The sequence below is a fragment of the Ictidomys tridecemlineatus genome, chromosome 9 (genome assembly GCF_052094955.1).
Source record: "Ictidomys tridecemlineatus isolate mIctTri1 chromosome 9, mIctTri1.hap1, whole genome shotgun sequence".
Taxonomy (NCBI): domain Eukaryota; kingdom Metazoa; phylum Chordata; class Mammalia; order Rodentia; family Sciuridae; genus Ictidomys; species Ictidomys tridecemlineatus.
The window spans coordinates 10,620,252-10,646,529 of record NC_135485.1 but is presented as its reverse complement, the minus strand read 5'-3'; the positions used below and the strand labels follow the sequence as shown (position 1 = coordinate 10,646,529).

Below are 26,278 nucleotides of genomic sequence, written 5' to 3'. Positions count from 1 at the left end.
CCTATGAACAAACACATTTCCTGGAAATGTTCCCAATGTTGGGTGACAGTGAGAAGTGCCTGCATTGGCAGAAAGAGGAAGGGAGACATTGTTTTCTGAACGCCTCCTCTGAGATGTTTCTGGGCTAGGTGCTTTGGACTCAGAATAACTGGGCAGGGAGACCTTACCCTGCTTGCAAGTTTTAAACGTTAACATTTCCTTTTGCCACTAAGGACATTTCTGAGCCACTCGTTAAAGTCCTATGTGGGGTGTTGCTGGTAAGTGACTTGCTCAGAGAGCTCAGACCTGGGTGAGCCATGTTAGTTAAACTCCAAATAAGTGACTCGATTTGACCCACATCACATAACATCCAGGAGACAAATCCAAAAGTCCTCGAGCCTGGTAAAACCCTTGTTCTCCGTGCCCACCTCCCCTAAAGATGGTGACCACCTGTTATATTTTTTTCTTTTACCAAGCTGTATACATTTTGTTGTGCTCTGTTTTTTCTTTCATGTGAAAATGATGGACTTTAATTACCACTGAGGATAAAAGTAGGAAGCACTGGGATATCAGGATGGAAAGGAACAGATTTTCCTGAGCTGTAAATGGCCATTTGTTTATTATATCACTGATGTCATCATCACCAAAGAGCCATTTTCCAAAAAAAAAAAATTAAATACATCAATTTTAAAATGTTCCCCATTTTTGAGATGTGAGGATGTGAAACAAATGAGCTTCTTGGATTTGAAGAAATGGGGTAGAAGTTTGTCTTAGTTGGGCATTTTTTTTTTTCCTTTCTTGAATGTTCTTATACCCAAACCCATCCATCCATTGAGTTCACCCACTCAGCAACATATGTCCTCTCCGGTGCTGGGTTTTCTCTCACTTGCTTTTACTGGAAGACAATAATCAGTCTTCAGCAAAGAAATGGAACTAATACAGAGCATACAGGAAAACTGACCAATCGCCCCTCCGTGGCAGCCCCAATATTTGTCAGTATTTGCAGTAGACCAGCAAGTGGCTCCCAGGTTATGTGTCTTTAATGACTGGTTTGAGCCCAGGTCAATGCCTGTAGTGACTCAGAAAATGGAAAAGCCTGGATTCCTTGATCAAGTTCAAACTTGGCCTTGCTTCTCCTGACTTTCTTGAAAATCAGGCGACATCCATGTTGTAACACAAAAACATGGTTTTCTGCAAATGGATTTAACATCAGTAGCCTGTCTTATAAATCTCCCCCATATGACAATGAATACATTAAAAACTCAAAAAATGTGACAGCCCAATCAGACGTCAGGCCTCAGGTTGGGTAATATCTTGAACTCCCATGGCTCAGAATTTTCTTTTATCCAGTAGGGAAAAGGTGTCTGAGGTTACAAGTGTCTGAGGGGCAGAAGGTCCCACCTCCCTGAATGGCAGACCATTGCAGTCCCAGGAGTGAGTCCTGCCCTGACACCATAATGAAGGTAATCTATCCATGAGCTCCTGAGCACTCTGAGTTCCAGGCACTGCTCTCCTACGGGATCCTCACCGCAGGCTTGGGGGAGAAGAGCCACTTCCTGTATTTTACACACAATGAAACAACTCTGAGAAATGAAGTGACACGCTCAAATTCTCACCATCAGTTAATAACAAAGTTCTATCTCTAATTCCAAGTGGGAACCACCAATTGTCCCACTGGCCTGGGTCTGAGAGGGATCTTTGATGTGGGACTTTCAGTGTTAAAGCTGGGACAATCTTGGGCCAACTGGGAAAATTAGCAGCCCTGTGTTCACCCCAGTGCTCTTTCTACAGACAACTCTATTTAAGAGGTTGCATGGCCTGCTGTGAAATGGTCTGGTCATCTGACCACTGTGTATAACAGGAGAATTTTAAGTGGCCAGTTACAGACTAGCTAGTTCCTTCATGCTTTGTGCTAATCTCATCATGGTGGCTCTGTGTCACAATTAGTGATGTTGAACAGGGCTTTGACCTAGATTTATTTTGTGTTTCCAGTCTTTACACTAAAGGTTTAGAAAAGGTACCCATTCCTCACAAACTAATGGACAGGACAAATGGGCCGCCACTGAAATTGTGTGAAAGAAATGGGAGGCAATCACACTGCAGCGCTCTGTGCACTCAGGGGCCTACATGCCCCCCACTGATTTGCTGGATTAGAGCAAAGCACTAATACACACATTCCATGACTGCAGATTGCATCAGACAAGAGCTATTGCAACGACCACTCAACTGGGGACATAAACGTACTTTGTAGAGATTATCTTACAACTTTAACTGGAAAGATGCACCTGATACTGGCAAAACAATAAAACCTGACTTCCTTTGGTGAAGCAGCATGATCCAAAATGGTGGACACTGCTAGACAGAGACCCATTCTGCTGGATTTAGACCATATTGTATTGGATGCAAAACTCCAGACCAATTTGTTGTAGGATATATCCTTGACTCTGATTAATACTTCAAGGATTTGAATCATGCTTGTGTCTTTAGCAAAAGTGGAAAAACCAAAGAAAAGGCCCAGAATGAGAGTCAAGTTGAGGAGTTTGGGAACATGAGAAGTCCCATTGATACCAACAAAAAATAAATGGTCAGAGTTATAGTTCTGTGGTCATCTGCATAATAGACCTTTTTGCATGGGAATTCGGAGTATTTTTTCTGTTTTTGTTTTTGTTTTTTAATTTTAGAAGTGATGCTTTGGCCATCCTGAATTCACCATTTACATTATGAGTGGATAGACCATTAGATTCCTATAGGATGGGTTGTTTTTACTTGTGAATAAAAGAAACATCCTTTAAAAAAATAATTAAAATATTCTTAGGTTCAAAGAGAAGATATACTAGTTTATTAATTGGTACATTAATATATAGATATTCATGAATTCATGAAAAGCAGTAATTGAATATTGTTAAATATTGCACCAGTAAAAAAAAACAAACATAAGCAGCACTCAATTTTCTTATGACAGCATCTAAAAGGTTTTATTGTAAATTTTGTTGTAAATTTTATTGTATTTGTAAACCATGTCTCCTGACTCATGTTAGCCATGTTTCCACAGTATTAACTAAATTTTCCAATTTTTTTGCAATTATTTTCCTATTTGTCAGTATCCTTTATAGATTTATTTAAACATAAGTCAACATATTCCAAAAACCTTCACACATTTTAATTCTTCAATGCAAAAATGTTTAAAGAGTGTCTAAAAAAATAAAACAAAAAAAAATAACCTTTGATAAGCTTTATGTTGACAGTCGAGGACAAGACTGTAAATACTCAGCCTTGCTCAACCCTGAGAGAGATGTCTCCTTAAATTGCGTGCCCTACGCTTCTCCCATTTACTCTTCTCCTGGCTTTGCTGTATAAAATGGACTTGGAAATACTGTGACCTGGCTCTCAAGTTTCATATTTGCTCTGAAGTTTCTGATTCACAACATACAAGCCCACCTCATTGTGGTGACATATGAACTTAATGTCTCAGTTGTTTCAAAGTAACTCAAGGGGCAAGCCCTGTGTTGACATCTACGTCTTCAAACACTCTATCTTTCATGCAGTTTTTCATATAATTCTATAATATAATTTATTCTGATACAACATTTCTAACAGGTGTTCTTTAACCTGCATGTTGAACTCCCTATTCCGCTGGAAGATTAGACTCTATTTTAAACCATGAAAACCACAGACATTTTCATTCCAAAATATCATTCCAAAGAGTGCATGTCCCATATTATAACAATAACATAATTTTGTTGATCTTCAAATAATTTAAAAGCACTAGGTGAGGCGCTTGGGTGGGATGCTTCCATGAGTGCCCCTTGACCCACAAGCACAGGGACTGTGACCCAGAACAGTGAAACCCAGAAACCTCAGCACTGAGAGAACGTGTTCTGGGAATCCACACTGGTCTTTACATGAGTGAAGTGTGTGTAGATGGAGGATGAAGGTGAGGATGATGATTGTTGCACACTTACCCTGTAACCAGGATTAAATGGCAGACATGTGCCCCAGCCAAGGGCTGTTTCTCCAAAGCCCATTCTCACCGCCACCTAAAGGAATAGCATATTTAGTCAGTTCATAACTGGCCAGAATAAAACCTTCATTTTCTAGCCTCTTCTCTGGCTGGGTGCAGTTATGTGAGTAAGTTTTAGTCAAAGGGTGTTAGCGGAAGAGTCATTCTTTCCTTCCTCTTGCCACTTAGAACATGGGTACAAAGACTGGGGAGTCATTTTGGGCATGGAAACCAAAGGATGACCTTATAGAGATGAGGAAGGTGGCTAGGTCTCTGCAGACCTTGCAGCACAGAGCTGCATAGACCACTGACGTCAGGACTTCTCCACGACAGAGAGAAATAAGTACATTTCAGATTTAGCCCACCCTGACTATGAGTGTTCGTACACTTACAGGTGAATCCAGTTTTCACTAAGCCTCACAGCGACAAGGTAAGGTATGCTTATTGCCTCATTTTACAGACGAGCAAAGTGAAGCACAGAAGAACTTAGAGCCAAGGGGCGAGTTAGAATTCTCACAGTCTGACCCATTCCACCCCTTGGGGCCTTCAGCTCTCATACATTTCTGTCTCAAATTGGGTCTCTGCAAGGCAGAACAAGGTCTAGAAAATAATAAGAAATTAAAAGCAGCCCTCTGATGAATCCTTACAGAAAGCTGGGCACTGGTAGCCAAGTCCAGGGAAGTTAAGCACCTTGGCCAAGGTCACATAACTCCTAGCAGGTGAAGTGGAACCCGTGCCCAGGGAGCTGGCCCATAGCCTCACTCAACCCCTAAGTCTGACTGCCAGACAAGAGGATCCCAGCCAGAAAACAGCAAAAGCCAGCACGGAGAAGCGGGAAGACCAGGGCGGAGGGGGTGGGGGAAGGTGGCCTGAGAGTGGCTGCAGGGGACAGGGCCTACAAGTGTCATCCATTTGCCACCAGCGGTCTTAGGCACCTTTCTTCTTTCTGCTCAAGATAAAGGGTGGGGGCTTCTCATTTCCATCAAGAAGAGCTGCTCCCCTTTATTGCCAGAGCAGGGGGTCCCGGCCAGGACAGCAGGGGACTGGACTGGCAATGCCAGGAGAGAATACCGAACTCCATCTGCTTAAAGGATGAAAACGACATTTGTTAAATGCTTAGGTGGGGTGCAGGGAAGGTTCTCTTGCCACATTTTGTCACAGGTAGAAGGGATGGGATGGGAGACAGCTCTTAATCACAGGTCCTAGGATACCTGGTTCATTTCTTCCAGGGAGGAAATTGCTGGCCTTCTAGGGTGACTCAAAGCTTGGGAGAGATAGTGGTTGATCCTGTGGGTGGCAAGAAGGCCATCTCCTCCCTCTTCTCCACGGCCCCCAGGTCTCAGGGTCTCAGCTTCTAATCAGGTTAGTTTGTCAAGCAATTTCCTCCATAATAAAAATGGACTCCAATAATTTTCTAAAAGCTAACATTGATAGAGCTCTTCATATATGCTCAGCACTCTGGAAGAATTTTACATGCATCATTTAATGCTCCGAGCAATGCTTACAGTTGGGTATTAGTATGGCTCCCATTTTACAGACAGAAAGGCTAAGTTCTATTCTGAATATTTTATTTATATCAGCTCTTACACCGCCAGACAGATCTGTGCAACTGTGGATTTGAGGCTGGCACAGCAAGAAAACAGTCACCACTTTGACTCACTCACTCCATCATCCATGTTGGTGGCTTCTATTCCCAAGAACAGCCATGGACATGTTCTGGCACAGCCAAGGGTCCATGGGCCAATCAGTGTAGTATCTGGTGGTGTTGTTATTGGTTAATTTCCAAACTGTTTTCTTGCCCTCCTGGAGAAACTGTAAGCTCCTGACCATCTTTAGCAAAATTGCTTTCAGTAAAAGTTGGATTCCGTGGTTGCAGTGAGATCGCTAGGTGGTGTGACTTATTGAGGTACCTGATACAATGAATTTGAGTTTCCTTTTCTTGACAGGTCTGCATTTGGTATCAAGCTTTTAAATGTTTTGACCTGCTAGTACACTCAATTACCATGTCCTTTGCTAATAACCACACATTTTGCAACATCATTACATCACATCCTCTAAGGCGACAGGTGAATTTTCTTAACAGGAAACAAAGAGGGGTCAGTGTGTGATTCTCAGCCTGAGACTCTTACTAGAAGAGCAAAGCAATAATCTTCCTTCTTTGGTGTCTCAAAGGAAAAAGGAGTGAAGATTTCCAAGTGTCCAGCAGGGTGCAACTCTGACTCCTCTCAACATCCACTCCTACCTCCCTCTGATCCTGTGGGCAGGCAAGAAGGCCATTTTGACTCACTCAATCTTGGGGCAGAGGTGGGTGGGAGATCCTCTGGTCTTTGGCACTGTATTAATAGTTTAATATGTTCACTGGTTCTTCCTCCAAGCCCAGAAGCAACTGTTTTTAAAAGAAGAATTGCATGAAGTTGTATTATTTTTCTATTATTTGTATAATTCTTTTTGTATGTTTTCAATATATTCAAGACTAGAGAGTCACAGGTGTTAATGAACTAGCCCAGTGGGTCATCCACCCCTTGATTAGGTGGTTCTCCCCACCTTGTGCTACTTGCATTCTGAGCAGGGAATGAGAAGGGCAGTGTATCTACCGAATCAAGTTCAAGGGTGCTCTGTCGGGAAGCAGTTCAAAGCCTTCTGTGTTTTGTGCGTGGGCTGAGGGCCAGCTAACACTGCTTCTCAGGCCAGCCTCCTACTACTGAGTTCTTGATGGACTGTTAAAAATTATATATTAAAATGATGACCAGTAGTAAATTCATTGCTTTGGTATACTTTTAAAAACTGTAGAAAACATTTAGTTTTAAACTGCTTTTATAGAACACCTTTAAAGTTACATAGTCCTTTAGGTGTACGTCACCATTTTATTTTAAATGTTTTTTATTTGTCCTACATAAAAATTATCCAGTGTGTGTAACCAATTGCCATTTAAAAACCAACCAAAACAGTGTCCTGTGCAGTCCAAAGTCTCCCGAGACACTCAAGCTACAGATTTAGGGATTGTTGTAAAGAGGAATGGGCGCCCAGGAAGTCAGTCAACACTGCGGTACTGGGGACTATCCTTTGCAACAGAAAATGCGTAGCCCAGGGTTGAGCTGGTTTCAAACAACACTAAGAGGCACAAGGAGCTGCCAAGACAGAGCCAATGAAGTAGCATGTTTTGCCAAATTATTTGATAGCTTTGTTAGCCAGTTATGTAAGAATGCTGAATGCTGTAATTACTGAGCACTGACAGATATTGTTCTTGTAACAGGGCATACATAGAAGTGCACGTGCGTACACACACACACACACACACACACACACACACTCATGTGCTTACCTGTTCTTGTAATTATTCAGCCTCAAGTATTCAGCATCAAATTTCAGAATGGTATTTGAAAGCGTGCCTTAAACATTATAAGGTTGGGAACCATCCCAGCCTTAGGAAGTCAGAAAATCGACATTCTGGCATAGGTCATTTTGACAGCCTTGGGGTAACTATGAAGGTGGGTACAAGGAGGGATGGTAAGAAAATTTCCTAGCTCAAACAGTAATGGAGTATGAAGACAGGTGGTAACAAGTTCATGAGTATAACAGGAAGTTTACAAGCAACCAGTGATCCCGCTGTCACTTATAAGAAGAGGAATATAGGCATCTATTTGCAGGAGCAGGTCCTCAGGTCTGGAGATGGCTGCTTCGTCAACAGCAAAGAAACTCAAAGTCAGAATTGCAGGGAGTGAGAAAAGCAGCAGGGATGGGGCACCTGGGTAATGAAAATACAGATACGAAAGGTGGCGAGAGGAACAATACCCAGCCCTTGAGCCACCTCTGAAGCTCCCCAGCGCCCTCGGCAGCTCTGTGTGAAGACCTTGTGGCCAGCTTCCTCTGAGGTCTCCATTGGCTCTGAACTTGACCACTAGTGTGGCTCTTCTTAAGGGATGTCTCATAAATTGGTTTCTACAGTACTCATGTCATCTTTGGAAGGAGATGTGAAGGAGATATCTTTCTGACACAGGCAGCCGCTTCAAGGTTGTGCTGGTGAACAATGACTCTAGTTAAAGTCCACAAATCAGACACCAAACTTGATGCTGTTTTCAACAAATCAGGCGAATTACTTAACGGTTTCTCAATTTTTTTTCAAGTTGTCTCAATTGAGTTTATTAATTCTGATTCATTACATATATTTTTTAAAAAATTCAAAAATCTCCAGATGTTGACATTAATGTCTGGTTGGTTGGAAAGGACCTGTTTCTGAAGCCCTTCTGCAGGTGGGGCTCATTGAAACTTGGAGCAAGTCTGACTCTCAGTCAGAACTGGTTCCAAACACCACATTCCTGTCCAGTCGAGACCAAGTTCCCATTGAGGACACGCCTATGTGGAGAATGGGCTCTTGAAGACTGCGCTGGCCACAATGGCCGTAGCTGCAAGGACTCATGAAGTAAACAGGATTGTACACTAGGGGGAGGCAGAGAGCAGCCCACCTTGCGTCGTGATTGGATATATACAAAGTTCTAGGCTTTTCAATTTTTGTTCTAGGCTTGTCAGTTTTTGTGCTAGGCTGCCAATTTTTGTCATAGTCTTTAGTACTCACCAAAATTTACTGGGGTAAATTAATAATCTTTAGCAAGAAAGTTGAAGTTAAGAGAGGAGGTTAGGTATGTTGCTTAAGATCACAACCCAGAAATGCCTGATGCCCAAATTGATGCTGTTTTCAACAAATCAGGCAAATTACTTAACAGACTCTCAATTTTTTCCCATGTTGTCTCAATTTAGTTTATTTATTCTGATTCATTACATATATTTTTTAAAAATTCAAAAATCTCCAGATGTTGAAAATTCAGCAGCATATTTCTAAATAACTGTGAAATTAGAAAATATTCTTAGTGGAATAATAGTGAAAGGAGACATATCAAAACTTAAGAACTATAGCTAAAGCAGGGCTCAGAGGAAAATTTGTAGTACTGAAACATGTATAAGAAAGCAAGCTGAAAATCAGTGATCTAAGGTTTTGTTTAAGAAAATGAATAGAGAAATTAGAAGGAATTTGTATATTTCTAAAAATTAAGAAAAGAGAAAAAACAATTAAATAGAAAAAACAAATCAACAAAGCTAAAGATTAGTACTTTGAGAAAGTAATAAAATTGGTAAATCCTAAGCAAGACAGATCTAAGAAAACATAAATTGCCAGTATCAGGAAATAATATATTTTATCTACTACATGTATGAGACACTGAGCATGAGGGGGAGGAGAAGATTTTTGGGGAAAAAAGTTAATCTGTTTTGAAGCCACCCAGAAAAATTGCATTCCAGATTCTATTATATTCAACTTAATCCAACACACATTTGTTGGAAAAGAACATAAATCATTGCCAATTTGATCTTAACAGCTAGACAGAAAGAGAATATATACTTTGGAGTTAGAGAGATCTGAGTGCAAATCCAGCCTCTACCTTGATACAAAATGTTTGACTTTAAATAATCATGCAACTTCTCTGCGCTCCCATTTTCTCATCTCAATAAAGGAAGATAATAATACCAATTTATGGGTGTTGGGGCTGTGGAAGGGGTTAGAGATGAAGCACCATGTACACCTGAGACTTAAATCCTACTGAGCACTTTCCTCACTATGACCCAGCACCATGAGGTCTAGAGTTGACCTATCAGAGGAAAGGGAACAAAAATAGATCATGAGACAATAGCATCCATTTGTAAATGTAGTGTCTCTGAGAGGCTGGCCCATTTATTTTCTTTATTTTCCCGATCTAATAGGAGAGGTTTGCCGCAGTCACTATTCAATAGCAAGGAGGGGCTGAGGTGTAGCTCAGTGGTAGAGCACTAGCCCAGCATGTGCTAAGGTCCTGGATTCAACCCCCACAACCACCACCCCAAGATAGGGAAAAAAGGATATTACCAATATAAAAGGATCACATAAAAGTAAAAGGAAATAACTTAATATAAAATTTTCATTCTGATCTTATAACATAGTTTTTTTTTTCTTGATTATTAGTAGAACACAATAAGAACTATGCCTACAACAGAAGTTATTTTAAGACTTTGGGGGAAAAGGTGCCCATCTCCCACGTTGACATAGTGATAGAGGATGCTCCCCAAGGCTTTGGCTCTCCTCCAGTGTGACTTCTGAGTCCTGCACAGGGTGACTACTGCAAGGAGTCACAGATCTAAAGCAGCCGTGGCTCAGATCTTAGATCTGCAAGATGGGTGTTCAGGGTTTTTCACGCACTGGACAAACCTGGCGGGCCTAGGAGAGGAAAGCAAGACAAGAGATTAAGAGGCAGTGGGACTCGTCTGCAGTTGGACACAACAATGATAGAAGCCCTGTTCCCAGCAACAAAAGTACACACCGACCACTGAGCTTCCACACATGCCCCTCTCTGCAGGGACACAGAGAAAGGCCCAGTCCCAGAGTAAATGACTGGAGAGTGTGGCCCAGTTGAGTTTCCTTTCACTTGTAAAGCCATAGAGTAAATACCAAGAGGAGGTGTTGGATGGTACATGTGGAAGCAAAAACAAACACCTGTTCATGTACTTTCAATGCAGCTGATGCTCAAGAAACCACAGAAGCAGCCGCTGGGATCAGGGAAGTTCAAAGTTTCTAAGGATATTGGGGCGGGGTGGAGGGCTTGGGAAAAATGGAGGAAATGTGATTGTTCAAGGGGGAGGCACGGGGGCAGGAAAGATGGTGGAATGAGATGGACACGTCATTACCCTGGGTACATGTATGACTGCACATATGGTGGGACGCTTCATTGTGTACAACCAGAGAAATGAAAAGTTGCACTGCAGTTGTGTACCGTGAATCAAAATATATTCTGCTGTCAAATGTACCTGATTAGAGTAAATGAATTAAAATGAAAAACAACCTTGATTCTATTATGCTTTCTCCACGCACATACCTCAAACCATTTAGTTTTATTTAAATAAAATTTATTTGATTAAATAGGAAAAAAAAAAGTTTCTAAGGATGATTTGCTTTCTTCTCTTCAGAAGCTTCCAGAGCTACTGTTAGGTCAAAGGACCAGAGGCACCACAGGAGTCATGGACCCCCTGGGAGACAGCTGGAGGCCACTGGCAGAGGACCACACTTCCTTTGCATAAAGCAAACTTTCGATAAATGCCTAACAGGTAAGTGACAGCCACAGGACGCAGGGAGAGCAGCTGGCACCTGGCTGGGTTGGGATGGACAGAAGTACCAAGTGGTTCATTCAATTAGAGCTAAATTTGGTTCTGCTAAATGTGAATCAAGGAAGTCAGAGATCCTCGAGATCAGCTGCCAGAGTCCCCGGCCTTCTAGAGCAGAGACTTGCCCTTGTGATGGGACCTCCCAGGTTCATCTAGAGCCAGTTGTCATGACCAGCTGGGCACAGTGGGTCTAACTGTGGTCACTCCATCCTCACTAATATGGCAGCTGGGACTCCCCCACATAGATACATCCTAGGGAACGAGATGATCTGCTTCCTTAAAGAAACCCTGCTGTGGAAAGGGAAACTTTTTAGGACATTTAGGATTTTGGAAGCCACCTCTGTTTTTCTTTTTTTTTAATTAATGATAATATGAATGATATGATACTATGAATATGGTTCTTAATTATAGTTTCTGATTTGGGGGAAATTCAACAGTGGAAAAGAAGCAGCAACTATTCTGTTAAGAGGATCTCTCTCCATAAATACATATATATTCAGATCTGATGTTCCAACAAAATGCACACATCTCTCATAAGTTGGGGCAGCATTTGGGTGGACACAGAATCTGTTCTGGAGTTTCAGAGGAGTGTGCCCTAAAGGTTGTTTGTTTACTTCAAGCCACTAGGGGGCACCACCCAGAGGAAGCAGGCTGAGCACTTACTGTCTTTATGGAATTCCAAAAAAGTTGTCATCTCTGTTCACTCACTGGTTGAAACATATGTTGGGGAATTCAGTCTGTAGGACTGTGAATGTGTGTATGGAAAGAAAGGGAAATTCACGAAGGATATACAGCCAAATGTCAATAGTGTTTTCTCTGTGGGACTTAATAAGGGGATAATATTAGAACCATGAAGAAATCTAACCTATGTGAATGTAACTGTACTCCTGTTTGTTTATTAAATATCTAGACAGAAAAACCTAGACAAAAGTTTACTAAAATCAGAAGGTACATTGGGGATGGAGAGATTTCAACTACAGTCTGTGAATCTCTGGGACATTCATATTGGGTTCCCCTGGAAATAAGCAGCTGTCCTCCAAGTCACACAGCTCTTGGCCACAGTGAGGAGTCCTGCAGCTCTGTATTTCCAAGAGTTATGCCAAATATATTAGATCTCTGGGAATTAATTCTCTTGGATGGAGAAAACAGTGGTTTTGAATATGATCCCCCAGTTGAAGGTCCCAAGATCTGATGCTCCAGTCTGTCCAAGTCCGAGTGGAAGTCAGGCCTATACCTTTTCCCCAGAGGCAGGAGTGAGCTCACCTGGAGCACAAGTGAGGGGAGATGATGAGTCTTCACAAAAAGGACTTCTGGCCACTAGGGTCAGAAAGGGAAAAAAAAAAAAAAAAGACAGAAGAGTACAGGGGATAAGACTTGTCTTCTTTCCCCCATTTTCTCCTAGGCCCTCAGACTCCATTTTCTTCTTGCAAAATGCCTTGAGTAACTGAGCTGGCCGGGGGCCTGCGGGTTTCCTTCATGGTTGCTCCTTTGTTCTTTCCGTTTAACAGCTGCCACGTGCTCATGGATTTCCTTCTTTCCAGACAGGAACCAGCTGACTGATGGGGAATTCGCACCATTTGGGAAACCAGAGCCATCAGCATAAATCCCTTAAATCTGTCCTTCGGCTTTTATGATGTGGTTGGTGACATGAAGACACAGTAAAAATATTCTGACACTTCAGCTTCTACATTCTTTGAAAACCTTTTTCTCCCTGCTTTAGTCTTGTTCTAAGCTATGACACCAGGAAATCTCCAAGGAGGCCTCTAGCAGTGTATCCCTACCTATGTGATTGGCCACAACTACTTAAAAATGCATGAGGGGGTCCCGGTTTGGAAAAGAGTTATAGGTCACTTTTAAAATACATACCTATGTGCCATTTTAAACTTTTCTCCAATAAACATGGATCACATAAACTTTCTTTTAAGATTTTTACATTTCTTAATTTTAAAAGGACAGATCTTGGTTGATTGCCATGTGGAAGCTTACCAAGGATCAGACATGTACACCCAGACCCAACTAAGGAAATTTCACAGGTAAATTTGTGCCAAATCCCAGGGATTTTACAACTTAGGAGAAAGGTCTTGGCAAAAACATGCTTCTGCTCCCTGACATCTAGCAGGTTTCCAGCCCTGGACCAGGCGGCTTGCTCTGCAAACCAGAAAATATGCCTCCAAGGCTGTGTCAGCTTCAAGAGCAAGCCACTGCTTCAGGGTGACAATGAGGAAAGAGGCGGATGGGGGTAGTGACCAGGTGAAGGCAACTGGCTAGAAAATCCTCCAAGTGAGGCTAAGAAGAGAAGGAGAGATGGCCACAGGTCACCACCTGAGATCCCCTTAAAGCCCCAGGAGAGACCCCCAGCCTCCTAGCTCGAAAGGGAACAGGAAAAGATGAAATGTCTGCAGGAGGTAAGTAGCCCTTTCCTTTCTTCAGGAAGAAAGTCAGTTACCTGTAGTTATTCTGACAGACAAATGTCATATTCCTCTTGTTCACAATCAATTTCAGCTCATTCAAGGAGGACCCTGAGCATGAATCACTGAGGAAGAAAGAGGAAAATGTTAAAATAACGAGACTTCTTGTTATTTCCCTGAGTCTCTTAGCTTCTTTTCTAAAGCCCCGGATAAAGAGGAGAAGCAGAAGTCCACCTCTAAGTGGCCCTAGTTGAGCAGGTGGGAAACTGTTAGTTACCATTGTTGGAGATAAAATTAGCTGTTGGGATGAGCTAAATGTAGAGTACGGCCCCGTTCCTTGAGCCAGTCTGTTCCCAATGTATTCGTGAGACTGTGAATTCTTCTGTTGGCCGACATGTAAAATATCCCTTGGGTACAAAGTAATAAGATGTACCTGGGACCTTTTCCAATATCTTGCATCACCCAGACCTGCACCGTATGAACTTTCTCTGGGCGCAAATTAAAGATTTCCACACTTCCAAAAATGCTAAAAGAGAAGAGACAAAGAACATTGTCAATCCTAAACTCAAATTCAAGGACATCCGTACCTCCTGTCAAAAACCAGAAAGCTGGACACATTGGGTGGACTCCACCCTTGCAATTGCCTTAGAGACAGTCACCATTTCTTATTAACATGACCCCCAGTTAACAAAGATTTTCAAGATAAGATTTTTAGCCTGTATTTTCATGCTGATTTTTGAAATTAGTTGCTACTCAAGAGTGACTCTTGATCTACTTTGTGAACATCACCACAAAGCTGGTGAGAGCTGCAGTTCAGCCCCCTCTTGCCTGGTTAATCTTATTCCTGCTTTCGCCTAGTGGATGATTCACATGTTCAGCAAAATCTGAGAAGCCCTGCTTTGAAAGAGGCTGATAATCTGCTTAACCACATTTCTAAATTCTTCCTTATTAATTTCTGACAGATGCCATTCCTGTTCTAAGTAGCTGGATCACTAAGATCAGATTATAAAATCTTGGAATGTTACCAGTTTCACCCAAAACCACACAGAAGAGGAAGTCAGAAGAAGACGAAAGCGTAAACATTCCTTTGTAGAATTAAATACAAAAACAAAAAGAGAGATAGAGAGAGAGAGAGGGAAAGTAATTTAGGTCACTTATGGTGCCAGGGCAAATTAACTCAGCCTCCTGTCTCTCCAATAACCACACTAGGGCAAGATTAGAGAACACAAGGCCGGAGTGTGGCCGAATTGAGTGGTGAGATTAAATGAGAGAACAATGGCTAATGCTCATTGAGCGGCTTCTCTGTGAGGCCCAGGACTCGGCATTTTTTCATGTTATTGTTAACCGTCACATCACCATCATCTTTTCAAATACGCATGAGAGGGTCTCCCAGAGGTTAGGTGCCCTGCCTAAGGCCACACAGGTCATATGGAATGACCCCTGGAGTCCTGGCTTTTAACACCAGTGTCATGCTGGCAATGTCACAAAGAGACGATGAAGGTCAAGAGCCCAAGCCAGTTGCCCATGTGCCCAGTGGTCGTGAATTAGGATTCAACCTCTTCATGGAGTAGAGAGGAGTCAGGCCATTCATGGATGGTGAGGATTTGGACAGGGAGAAGCAGGGAGGGGAGGCAGGTGTCCATGCACCCGAGAGCAGCTCGGACACAGGTAGAAATTGGGAAGTGGAGGATAATGATAGAGGAGGCTGAGAAAATGGCGCCAGGCCTTGAAACATCACAATGCAGTGGCCGTCAGGAACGTTAGAAGACGTCAGACAGAAGAGAAATTAGACAAAAGCAGTGACCCAGAAAGACAAAATATGTTCAGAGAATACAAAATATTTGCCTTTTTTGAGCGCAAATCTTCAGAACTGGTCTGAATCATAAAAAGCACAATCGTTCTAGCGGTGGAATATCCCACAGGAGGCCATGGCCAACCATTGCAAATAAGATACAAAGAAACAATTACCTGTTCTTGTCAAAGGGTTCAGTGAGGGATCCGTTGAGCATCACTTGGACCACACCACAGGCAGCTTCTGCAAACTTAAAACAATGATAATCATGCTCCCCCCACTCCTCAGTATGTAAACTTAGTCCTCAGTCCCCAGCGACTCCCTCTAAAACCATGCATGGCATTTATTAGCTGGCTAGGGAGGGAACAGTCTCCCTGGTCCTGCACAGGATGCCCAGTCTAGAGGATTTCCACTCCACGCCACTGGGGGTGTGAGGCTTCCTTCACAGTGGGGTCTTCAACCATTTGAACAAACTGTTGAACAAGGAAGTCTTATGCTCACAGGGCTGCTGAATTTAGCAGTGCCGAATTCAGAAGTCCAGGGGAGAAGGGAGAATGTCCCTGGAGGAGAAAGATGAGGGTGTCTTCCTAGTATCCAGCACTGTGACTGTGTCATTTTACTTAGGAGGAGCAATGTGGGCGATGCAGGAGGAAAGGAAAGGGGAACATCAGGGAAAAGAGAACCAAGAAGAGAAGATGACTCTGAGGCCTGACAAGGCACAAAGAGAAAGGGGGTTTGGACAGACAGATGTGACTGAGCAAGGAGGTGTCTCTCCAGGCAGCAGATGCTCAGCTGAAAACAACATGAGCACAGCAACCTCTAGGCTTTCCCAGGAGACATGGCGGACCTTGGCACCAGCTCAGATGCCCCTCTCTGAACCCTGACCCCATCGATGTCCCTTCACATTGTAATAATGAGCTCAGTGGCATTTAGCTCCCAGTACTGAGTGCTCCATGAGAACGGAGAGCCAGGGGTCCTCTATAGCCCTGGGTGCTGTGTACCTGCTGCATGACACAGAGTGGACACTCAGTAAAAATCTGAAGAAGGAAAAGAGGGAGGGAAAGAAGCAGCCAGCGCTTGCTTGCTCTGTGGAGGAGACGAGGAAATAACAGGGCTGTGCAGGTCAGCGAGGTGGTGAGCCAAGGAGGAGGGTTCATCAGCAGGTGAAGGCAGCTGAGAAGGGAAAGGCCTAGGGGTCTAAGAGCACTTGTGGACACTGACATTGGGTATAAAGTTAGTTTGGGAGGCACCACGAATGCTTTGCCAACGAATCTGGACTCTGCTCTGCAGGTGACCTTGGCTCCACTGAAGGATCCGAAACTGGACTGTGAAATCCAATGCCTCTCTGTCCTCCCTTCATGAGCAGAGGCACAAAGGCCCAGTGGTTGTGACTAATCACAAGTACCAACTCAAAAGCATGCTCACGGGTACCAACCCTGGGCCACCCAAGATGGAATTCTCAAGGTATAATTCTCAAGTTACCCCCCCTCCACCGCCCCACCAGGGAAATGTTGGATCAATGTGCCTCAAAATCACATTACTTGGAAATAAGGAGATGAGACAAAAGCTTGAAGTACCAAGAAGTGCTGCTGCTATTGTCAAAAAGAGAAAAAAAAGAAAGAAAGAAAGAAAGAAAGAAAAGAAAAGAAAGGTACAAAGGGCCATCTACACACACCCATGAAAATTTGGCAAAGATAAAGGCTCAGGTGTCTATGTGGTTCGCCAGGTGCCTCTGATCCTCTTCACCTCGGTACTCCTGGCACCAAGGACTGAGTGGGAACATAAGCAAGCACTCAAAACATGACATGGCTTTGGGAGTTTTTAATATTAGCCCTGTCCTGAAACACATTATATAGCAATGAAATAAAAAGAAACTATTCTCAGAAAAATTAAGCAAACAAAAACTCCACAGTGCCCTTTATTTTGTTATGGTATGTAGTAGGTCCTTAACAAATATTTATTAAGTGGATGAATTCCAAGTTACTTAAAAGTTCAGTGACATTTTATTTAAATATGGCAGCAACCCAATGGAGCAGGCTTATTTTGACCTCCATTTGACAAATGAGGAATCTGAAGGTCAGAATAATTAAGGATGCACCCAAGTTGAAATGTTTTCCTTCTCATACTTCCTTCTGGGAGAACTAGATGGGAATGACATCAAAAAGACACATCAGGGATTTTCACAAATATAGTGTTATGCTTTGCGTGTTTGTCCCTACCTAAATCCCCCCACCCCACAAATCCATATATTGGAAACTAAGACTCAGTGTATAATATTAAGAGGCAGGCCTTTAAGAGGTGATTAGACCGTAGAGCTGTGCCCTCACGCGTGGGAAGACAGTTCTCTTAAAAGGGCTCAAGGAAACTAGCTAGTGCTTTCTTGCCCTTCTGCTTTCTGCCATGTGAGGACACAGCAACAAGGCACCATCTTGGAAGCCAAGAACAGCTCTCAGCAGATATCCATTCCACCGGACCTTGACCCTAAACCTCCCATCCTCTCGAACTTTGGCAAGATAAATGTGTGTTCCTTATATATTACATACTCTTTGGTATTTTGTCACAGCAGCATAAACGGACCACAACATGTGCACTTAACACATACAAGTCTCCATTTTCCCTAGCTCCTCAAATGTCTACGTTTAATTCTGAAATATTATACTTAGTTTTAATTCCTCTCTTTTTTTATTTCTTATTTTTCCTTTCCTTTTTTCCCCTTCTTTTCTACTTGCAAAGAAGTTTTTCCTTGTCCAACTTGCAAAGAAGCAACTCAAAAAAAAAAGAAAAAAAAAAGCCCAGTTAGCTTCAAGTGAAGTCAGAAATAGGGAGTGAGGGTGGTGGTGAGTGTTTCTTAAGCCAAGTTCTGGATCTAAAGTCAGAAGACTTAGGATAAATGCTCAATGTATCATTTGCTAACTGTACATTTAGTAGATTACTTATGAACTTGCATTTCGGTTTCATCATCTGTAAAATGGGCTCGATACCCATGGTACTTACTCCACAGGGTTCTTTTTTTTTCCTCCATAGAGTTTTTGTGAGAAGGAACATTTTAATTCATGTCAAGAGTCAAGCACAATGCATGTGGTCTATAAGTGTAGATTATGAAAACGATCCTAGGAATCTAATCATTATGTCAGAGGATTAAACCAAGCCCTTGCTTCCTGGCACCCACAGCTAAAAACTGGATAAGATCAGGAATTATTCAACTGGAGCCCCCATAGACCCTCCACGAATGTTCTAAAACTGTGTGTGAAAATCTGCTGGCATGTGCTTCTGAACCTTTTCCTCCGGAAAGAATCCTACACTTTTGGTCCTAAAAGGATCTGTGACCCAAAAAGGTGTTGAAACCATTCACTGACTGGATGACATCCTCAAGTTCTCTGGTCTCAGAATTCTAGAATTTCATGACTGGGTACTCACCTTCTGGGAAATCGCTTTCCAGAACACTGACCCAGGGTTGTTACTGCAGTCATTCCTCCAGTGAGGGCAAGATTGATAGTTCAAGTCTAAAATCATAGTTTACAGAGAATCATTAAAGTGGACAAGGAAGCATGTCAATCAGTTCCTTCCTTCTCTGGTCAGTCCCTGCGGAGCAGTTTTCCAGCAGCATCCCTGCCAAATAGAGGCTTGGAGAATGGACACAAATCGACCTCATTAACTAAGTGTCCCCTGAATCCCTTCCAAGTCCTTACCTTACTCTCCAAATCCCAGACGGGAACACAGTGACGGGTTTTGAGTCATCATTCTGGGAAATGGCCGTGAACGTTCACCCAGCAGAGAAAAGCCCCCACTGCTATCCCCCAGTCCGGGAAGAATGAGAGGGGACGCCAGGCCTTCGGGGGTCGCTCTCAGCAATCACTTCTCTGCTTCCTGACAACTCTCTTTTGTTAGAGCTTCCTTCCCTGCCTCCGTAAGTCCTTGCACTTTGGGGCTCAGATGGCCTCAGAGGCGAATTTCTGTATGCACCCCATCAAGAGAGGCCGAGGCCTCAGTGAGGCAGGAGACACAGGGCATGGGATGCACAGGGCCTGTGATGCTTCTCTCAAGGATGTCTGCCTTAATGCATCTAACGGGGATGAGGTTCTGGGGACAGAGAGGTGAATTAGTTAGGAGTCCTGCCTTCAGAGAGCACAGGATGGAGTGACTTCCAACAACCATGCCTGGTTCAGGGACTAGGCATCACCCCCAGGAAGGTTGACGTTGAACTTTGTTTTGAAGGAAGAATAGGCATCTTCAGACAGGCTCCATGCAGACAGAACGTGTGCAGAGGAACAGAGCTCTAAGGCAGGACAGCCCAGTGGGTTCACAGCAGTAAAGGGACCTCTATGGCTTGGATCTGGAATGTTCCCCCAAAGCCTCTGTGCTGAAGACCTGGTCCCCAGTGCAGCAATGTTCAGAGGTGGAGCCTTTGGGGTGTGATTGGGTCATGAGGGCTCTGACCTCATCAGTGGATTAATCCATTGATGTCTGAACAAACTCCCAGGAGGGGGTGGAAGCGGTAGGTGGTGGGCATGGTTGGAGGATGCAGGTCACTAGGGAGGGCCATGGAAGGCTATTTTCCGTCCTGATGCCCTTCTTCTCTCTATCCTCCTCCCCACTCCTGGCTGCCATGGACAGAGCCACTTTCCTCCTCTATTCCCTTCTGCCATCGCTGTTCTGCTACACCTCAGCCCCAAAGCAATGGAGCCAGCTGAACTCAGACGGAAATCTCTGAAATTATGAACCAACGTAATCTTCCCCTTCTAAGTTATTTACATCAGGCATTTTGGTCATAGCAATAAAATAACAAAAATGAGAAAGGGAATGAGGGAGGACGAGACATTAAAAACAGAGGTCAGTCAGGTCATGTCAAGGAATTCAGACATTACCTGAGAGGAAAAAGAGAACATTTTAGGCTTCCAGTAGGGGACAGATACAATCACACTTTTATTTTAGGAAGAACCCTGTGGTTGCCAGATGGAGGCTGACCTAAAGTTTTTTTTCTTTTTCTTTATAAAGCACCCATCCTCAGGTACTTTGCTCTAACAATACAAATTGAACTAAGTCAATTAGGTAGAGAAGTTGTATGAAGACAGGATCTAGATTCCTTTCTTGTATCCCAGAAGTCAGGAATTGTGGTATTTGCCTGTTCCAATCTGAACTTGAAGAAACACAATTCTTCTTCGACCTTCTGATGGGTAGACTTTTGTTTCCCTATAGATGTGTTACTTCTACCTTTTTATGGTTGAATTATGTCCTCCCCAAAGATATGTTGAGTCCTAACCCCTGGTACCTGTGAATGTGATCTTATTTGGAAACAGGATCTTTTTTTTCTTTTTTTTTTAAGAGAGAGTGAGAGAGGAGAGAGAGAGAGGAGAGAGAGAATTTTTAATATTTATTTATTTTTTTTTAGTTCTTGGCGGACACAACATCTTTGTTGGTATGTGGTGCTGAGGATCGAACCCAGGCCGCACGCATGCCAGGCGAGCGCGCTACCGCTTGAGCCACATCCCCAGCCCCAAGGAAACAGGATCTTTACAGTGCAATTAAGATGATGTCATTTGTGCTACTGGGAAATAATCCAGTTATAACTGATATCATCATAAGAAGGGGAAATTTGGACAGAGAGAAGAGAGAGATACACAGAGAGAAGATGGCCATGTGGTGACAGTAGCAGAGCTTGGAGAAGTATATCTTTAAGTAAAAGAAAAAAAGATTAGAAGCTAATAAAGTAAGAACACTATTGTAAAGCAAACAAATGAAGTAAAACTACATTAGGTTAAAAAATTTAGAGAAAAAACTTAAGTCAGAATATGGAAACATTTTTAAATTTCCCTTCTTCTTTCTACCATGTAGAATTGCACCATCAAGGCGCCATCTTGGATTGAAGGAGAGCTCTCGCTGGATGCTGAGTCTGCCAGTGCCTGGATCTTGAACTACTCTGACTCCAGAACTATCTATGGCCCTGAGACAGCAGCAAGGAAGCAGGATAAGAAGTCTCGGGCTCCACTCCCCCATCCAGAAAGTTCAATCAATCTAAAGACCACAACATCTTCTCAAAGGCTCCAGTACTTGGAAACAAGCCTGCAATGCCCACATCGTCCTCAGAGCTGAAGGAAAACTGCATTGGAAGGGTTCTGAGAAGAATGGTCTCACTTCAACTATGCCACCCCTCCCAGGTCAGCACGACAGATGGAGAGCTTTGTCCTGGGCTAATGGTTTCTGCAGGGTAACAAAAGAACTAGAAGCCGTCATCAGCTTCCCTCATGGGTAACACTGAGGGTAAAGGCAGGGGTGGATCATTTGGGGTCAAGTGGAAACAAAGAAAGAAGACAGAGTCATAGGCTGACACATGAGTCTCGGTGGCACCTCAGTATCTCTACCAACTGTTTCCCAGCCAACTTCACAGCCCACCTGCAGAGCTGAGCTGCTCACCTTCTGAACCACACGGGGAAGTCTAACCTAGCTTGAAGCATTGTCCTGCCTGGCTGGTGTTGTTGGTGTGTGCTCTGAGGCTGGGTAGGGGATACTGGCCGTCTAGGGACTAAAGCTAGCATCCCCATACCCAGCTTCACAGCACACACCAACAATGCCAGGTAGGCAGGGAAATGCTTTCCCGTTTTAGAGAAGCAGAGTGGAGCTGCTTGGCCTAGAAGTCAAGCCGTGGTTCCACTCAGTCAAGAAGCCTCTCAATAACCACCCAGACGGGGAGGCTCCCACCTCTGTGCATTTTGGAGAAGCACTGACACTAGACTTGTATGACCTGGAGGACAGTCTTTCTGAACATAGTGATATGAACTAGATATCATTAGCAGGAGAAAATACATATGTATTCACAACTATGTAGAAATTAAACAACATAGAAATCAAACAACGTGGTCCTGAACAACCCATCAAACAATGAAAAAATTAAAAGGGAAACTAAAAATATCTCAAGATAAATGAAAACAGTAATATAACATGCCCAAACCTAAGAGACACATCAATCTGAGTTTTAAGAGGAAAATTTACACCAATAAATGCCTAGATCAAAAAGGAGAAAGGGCTGGGATATAGCTCAGTGGGTAGAGTGCTTGCCTCCCATGCACAAGGCCTTGGGTTCAATCCCCAGCACCACAAAAACAAAATAACAGCAAAAGGAGAAAGATTTCAAATAAATAATTTAGTGTTATGTCTCAAGGAACTAGAAAAAGAATTAACAAATTAAGCTCAAAGTTAGTAGAAGAAAGGAAATAAAATAAAGAGCAGAACAGAAATAAATGAAATAGAGAAAATCAATAAGACTGAGAGTTGGTTTTTAAAAAAGTTAAATGAAATCAACAAACATTTATCTAGACTAAGAAAAAAAGAAAAGACTCAAATAAACAACATCAGAAGTGAAAGAGGAGACATTACAACTGTTACCACAAATATAAATGCTCATAACTGACTACTAGTGACAATTACACACTAACAAAGTGCATAACCTAGAAGAAATCAATTCCTAGACAAATACAAACTACAACAACTGAATCATGAATTAATAAAAATTCTGAACAATTGTGGCACCTTTGTCTTGTATGAGATAACCGTGTTTATGTGGGTTTGTCTCTGTGTCTTTTATTCTGTACCAATAGTCTATGTGTCTGTTTTGGTGCCAATACCATGCCATTCTTATTATTATGGCTCTGTATTATAGTAAGGTCTGGTATTGTGATGCCTCTGGCTTCCCTCTTCTTGCTAAGGATGGCTCTGGCTATTCTGGGTCTCCTATATTTCCAAATGCTTTTTCTAGTTCTATGAAAATATCATTGGGATTTTAATAGGAATTGCATTAAATTTGTATATTGCTTTTGGTAGTATGGCCATTTTGACAATATTAATTCTGCCTATCCAGGAGCTTGGGAGGTCTTTACACCATCTAAGTTATTCTTCAATTTCTTTCTTTAGTGTTCTGTAGTTTTCATTGTAGAGGTCTTTCACTTCTTTTTTTAAGATTGATTTCCAAGATTTTATTTTATTTATTTTATTTTATTTTATTTAGGACATTTTGAAGGGGGTATTTTTCTTAATTTCTGTTTCAGTGGATTCATCACTAATGTATAAGAATGCATTTGATTTATGGGTGTTGATTTTATATCCTGCTACTTTGCTGAATTCATTTATTAGTTATAAAAGTTCTCTGCTGGAATTTTTTGGATCTTCTAAATACAGAATCATGTCATCAGCAAATAGTGATAGTTTGAGTTATTCTTTTCCTATTTGTATTCCTTTAATTTCTTTCTTCTGACTAATTGCTCTGGCTAGAGTTTCAAGGACAATGTTGAATATAAGTGGTGAAAGAGAGCATCCTTGTCTTGTTCCAGTTTTTAGAGGGAATGTCTTCAATTTTTCTCCATTTAGAATGATGTTGGCCTTGGGTTTAGAATAAATAGCTTTTACAATGTTAAGTTATGTTCCTACTATCCCTAGTTTTTCTAGTGTTTAGGACATGAAGGGATGCTATGTTTTGTCAAGTGCTTTTCCTGCATCCATTAAGATGATCATAATGATTCTTGTTTTTAAATCATTAATATGATTAATTACGTTTATTGATTTCTGTATGTTGAACCAAACTTGGATCCCTGGGATGAACCCCACTTGATCATGGTACACTATCTTTTTAATAAGTTTTTGTATGCAATTTGCCAGAATTTTATTGAGAAATTTTGCATCTATGTTCATCAGGAATATTGGTCTGCAGTTTTCTTTTCTTGATGTGTCTTTGTCTGATTTTGGTATCAGGGTAATATTAGCCTTCTAGAATGAATTTGGAAGGGTTCCCTCCTTTTCTATTTCATGGAATAATTTGAAGAGTATTGGTGTTAATTCTGCTTTGAAAGTCTCGTAGAACTTGGCTGAGAATCCATCTAGTCCAGGGCTTTTTTATCTCATACTAGATAAAGGCACCAAAAACATTCATTGGAGAAAAGACAGCCTATTCAACAAATTGTGCTGGCAAAACTGGGATCCATATGTAACAAAATGAAATTAAACCCCTATCTCTCACCATGTACAAAACTCAATTCAAAGTGGATCAAAGACTTAGGAACTAGAACAGAGACCCTGCGACTAATAGAAGAAACAGTAGGCCCAAATCTTCCCCATGTCAGCCTAAGATCTGACTTCCTTAACAAGATCCCTAAAGCACAAAAAGTAAAATCAAGGACCAATAAATAAGATGGATTCAAACTAAAAGGCTGCTTTTCAGCAAAGGAAACAATCAGGAACGTGAAAGAGCCTACAGAATGGGTGAAAATCTTTACCACATGCACTTCACATAGGGCACTAATCTCCAGGATATATAAAGAACTCAAAAAACTTAACACCAAGAAAACAAATAACCCAATCAATAAATGGGCTAAGAAACTGAACAGATACTTTACCAAAGAATTACAATCAATCAACAAATATATGAAAAAATGTTCATCATCTCTAGCAATTAGAGAAATGAAAATCAAAACTACTCCAGTCAGAAATGCAATTATCAAGAATACAAGCAACAATGAATGTTGATGAGGATGTGGGGGAAAAGGCACACTTATACATTCCTGGTGGGACTGCAAATTGGTGCAATCACTAAGGAAAGTAGTATGGAGAATCCTCAGAAAACCTGGAATGGAACAACCATTTGACCCAGCTATCCCACCCCTCGGTTTATACCCAAAGAATTTAAAGTCAGCATACTATGGTGATACACCCACATCAATGTTTATAGCAGTTCAACTCACTATATGGAATCAACCTAGGTGCCCTTCAACAGATGAATGGATAAAGAAAATGTGGTATATATGCACAATGGAATACTACTCAGCCATAAAGAAGAATGAAATGATGGCATTTGCAGGTAAATGGATGAAGCTGGAGAACATCGTGCTAAGTGAAATAAGCCAATCCCAAAGAACCAAAGCAGAAAGTTCTCTCTGATATGTGGATGCTAATTCACAATGTATCATTGAGTTCAGTGTGCCAGCATTTTGTTGAGGGCTTTTGCTTGTTTGTTCATCAAGGCTTGTAAATATCAAGAGAAGGTCTGGTAATGCAGCTCAGTGGCAGAGAGCCTGCGTACCATGTGTGAGGCCCCATGTTCCATCCCTAACACGGCAAAAACTCAAAAGGAGAAAGAGAGAGAATGTAGATATTCTTATACCTAAAATCAATAAAGTAAATTGCAGAACATATGTGCACATTTTAAACATCTGTGTTTATAGGAGCATAGGGAAAGTTCTGGAAGGATATGTACCAAATTGTTGACAATAGTTATCCCTTGAGAAGTGATGTGGAGGTCGGAGGTGGGGGAAGGATTCAGGGTGACCTTTGCCTTTGACTTTTACCCGGTTCTGTAACACGGAAGTATTCTTTTCAGTAAGCAGGTTTCATTTTTATAAATGACAATAATGCAAACCTGGGACGAAGAAGCTGCAGAAAGATAAGCTTTATAAAATAGTCAAAAGTAACAACAACAACAAAATAAGAAGAATAAGGTAAACAATAGCCACCACATAAATTAAAAAAAGAAAGAAATGAAAGCAGATTCAACAGGCTTGAGTGAGTAGAGAACACCTCTCCACGGCAAGGCACTCTGGGTCTTTCTGGGCAGGAAAAAGCCACAGCTGAGAGATGACAGCAAAGCCAGACCAGCCTGAGAAGGAAGGGGCCACTGCAGCCACCCCGGGGTTCTGCGGCACAGGTACATGGGTCCCTCTGAGGCCCCACCCTGCTCTAGAATTCTTTGGTGCTGAAGGATGCCCTTATGGAAAGCAGAACACCGAGAATTTAGAAGCCGGCTGCTTAAGCTCTCAGAGGAGATCAAAGAAGCAGCCCCCAAACCTGACGCTGACTCCTCAGGGGATCAGAGATTGTTCCTGGGATGCATTCCCAAGGGCTGGAGCTGTGTTCTTCCCTCCACACTGGCCCCTCAGG

The 26,278-nt window shown here is 42.2% G+C and overlaps 1 protein-coding gene and 1 long non-coding RNA gene across 2 annotated transcripts in view; one reads left to right on the top strand and one right to left on the bottom strand.

Moving 5' to 3' along the window:
• Nucleotides 1–5,530: 5,530 nt before the first annotated feature.
• The window catches only part of Cd38 (CD38 molecule), a 52,810-nt gene continuing 32,062 nt past the window's right edge, over nucleotides 5,531–26,278 (bottom strand). Inside the window, exons 4-8 of the mRNA XM_005318955.5 lie at nucleotides 18,779–18,864; nucleotides 15,538–15,611; nucleotides 14,003–14,095; nucleotides 13,608–13,694; nucleotides 5,531–10,220 (exon numbers count right to left, since the gene is read on the bottom strand). Coding sequence (XP_005319012.1) covers nucleotides 10,157–10,220; nucleotides 13,608–13,694; nucleotides 14,003–14,095; nucleotides 15,538–15,611; nucleotides 18,779–18,864 — 404 coding nt within the window. The 3' untranslated portion in view covers nucleotides 5,531–10,156. The remainder of the gene's footprint in view (nucleotides 10,221–13,607; nucleotides 13,695–14,002; nucleotides 14,096–15,537; nucleotides 15,612–18,778; nucleotides 18,865–26,278) is intronic.
• On the top strand, nucleotides 13,265–25,536 carry LOC144366624 (uncharacterized). Its single transcript, XR_013425708.1, has 2 exons — nucleotides 13,265–13,566; nucleotides 21,194–25,536. It is a non-coding gene; the product is annotated as an uncharacterized LOC144366624 (long non-coding RNA).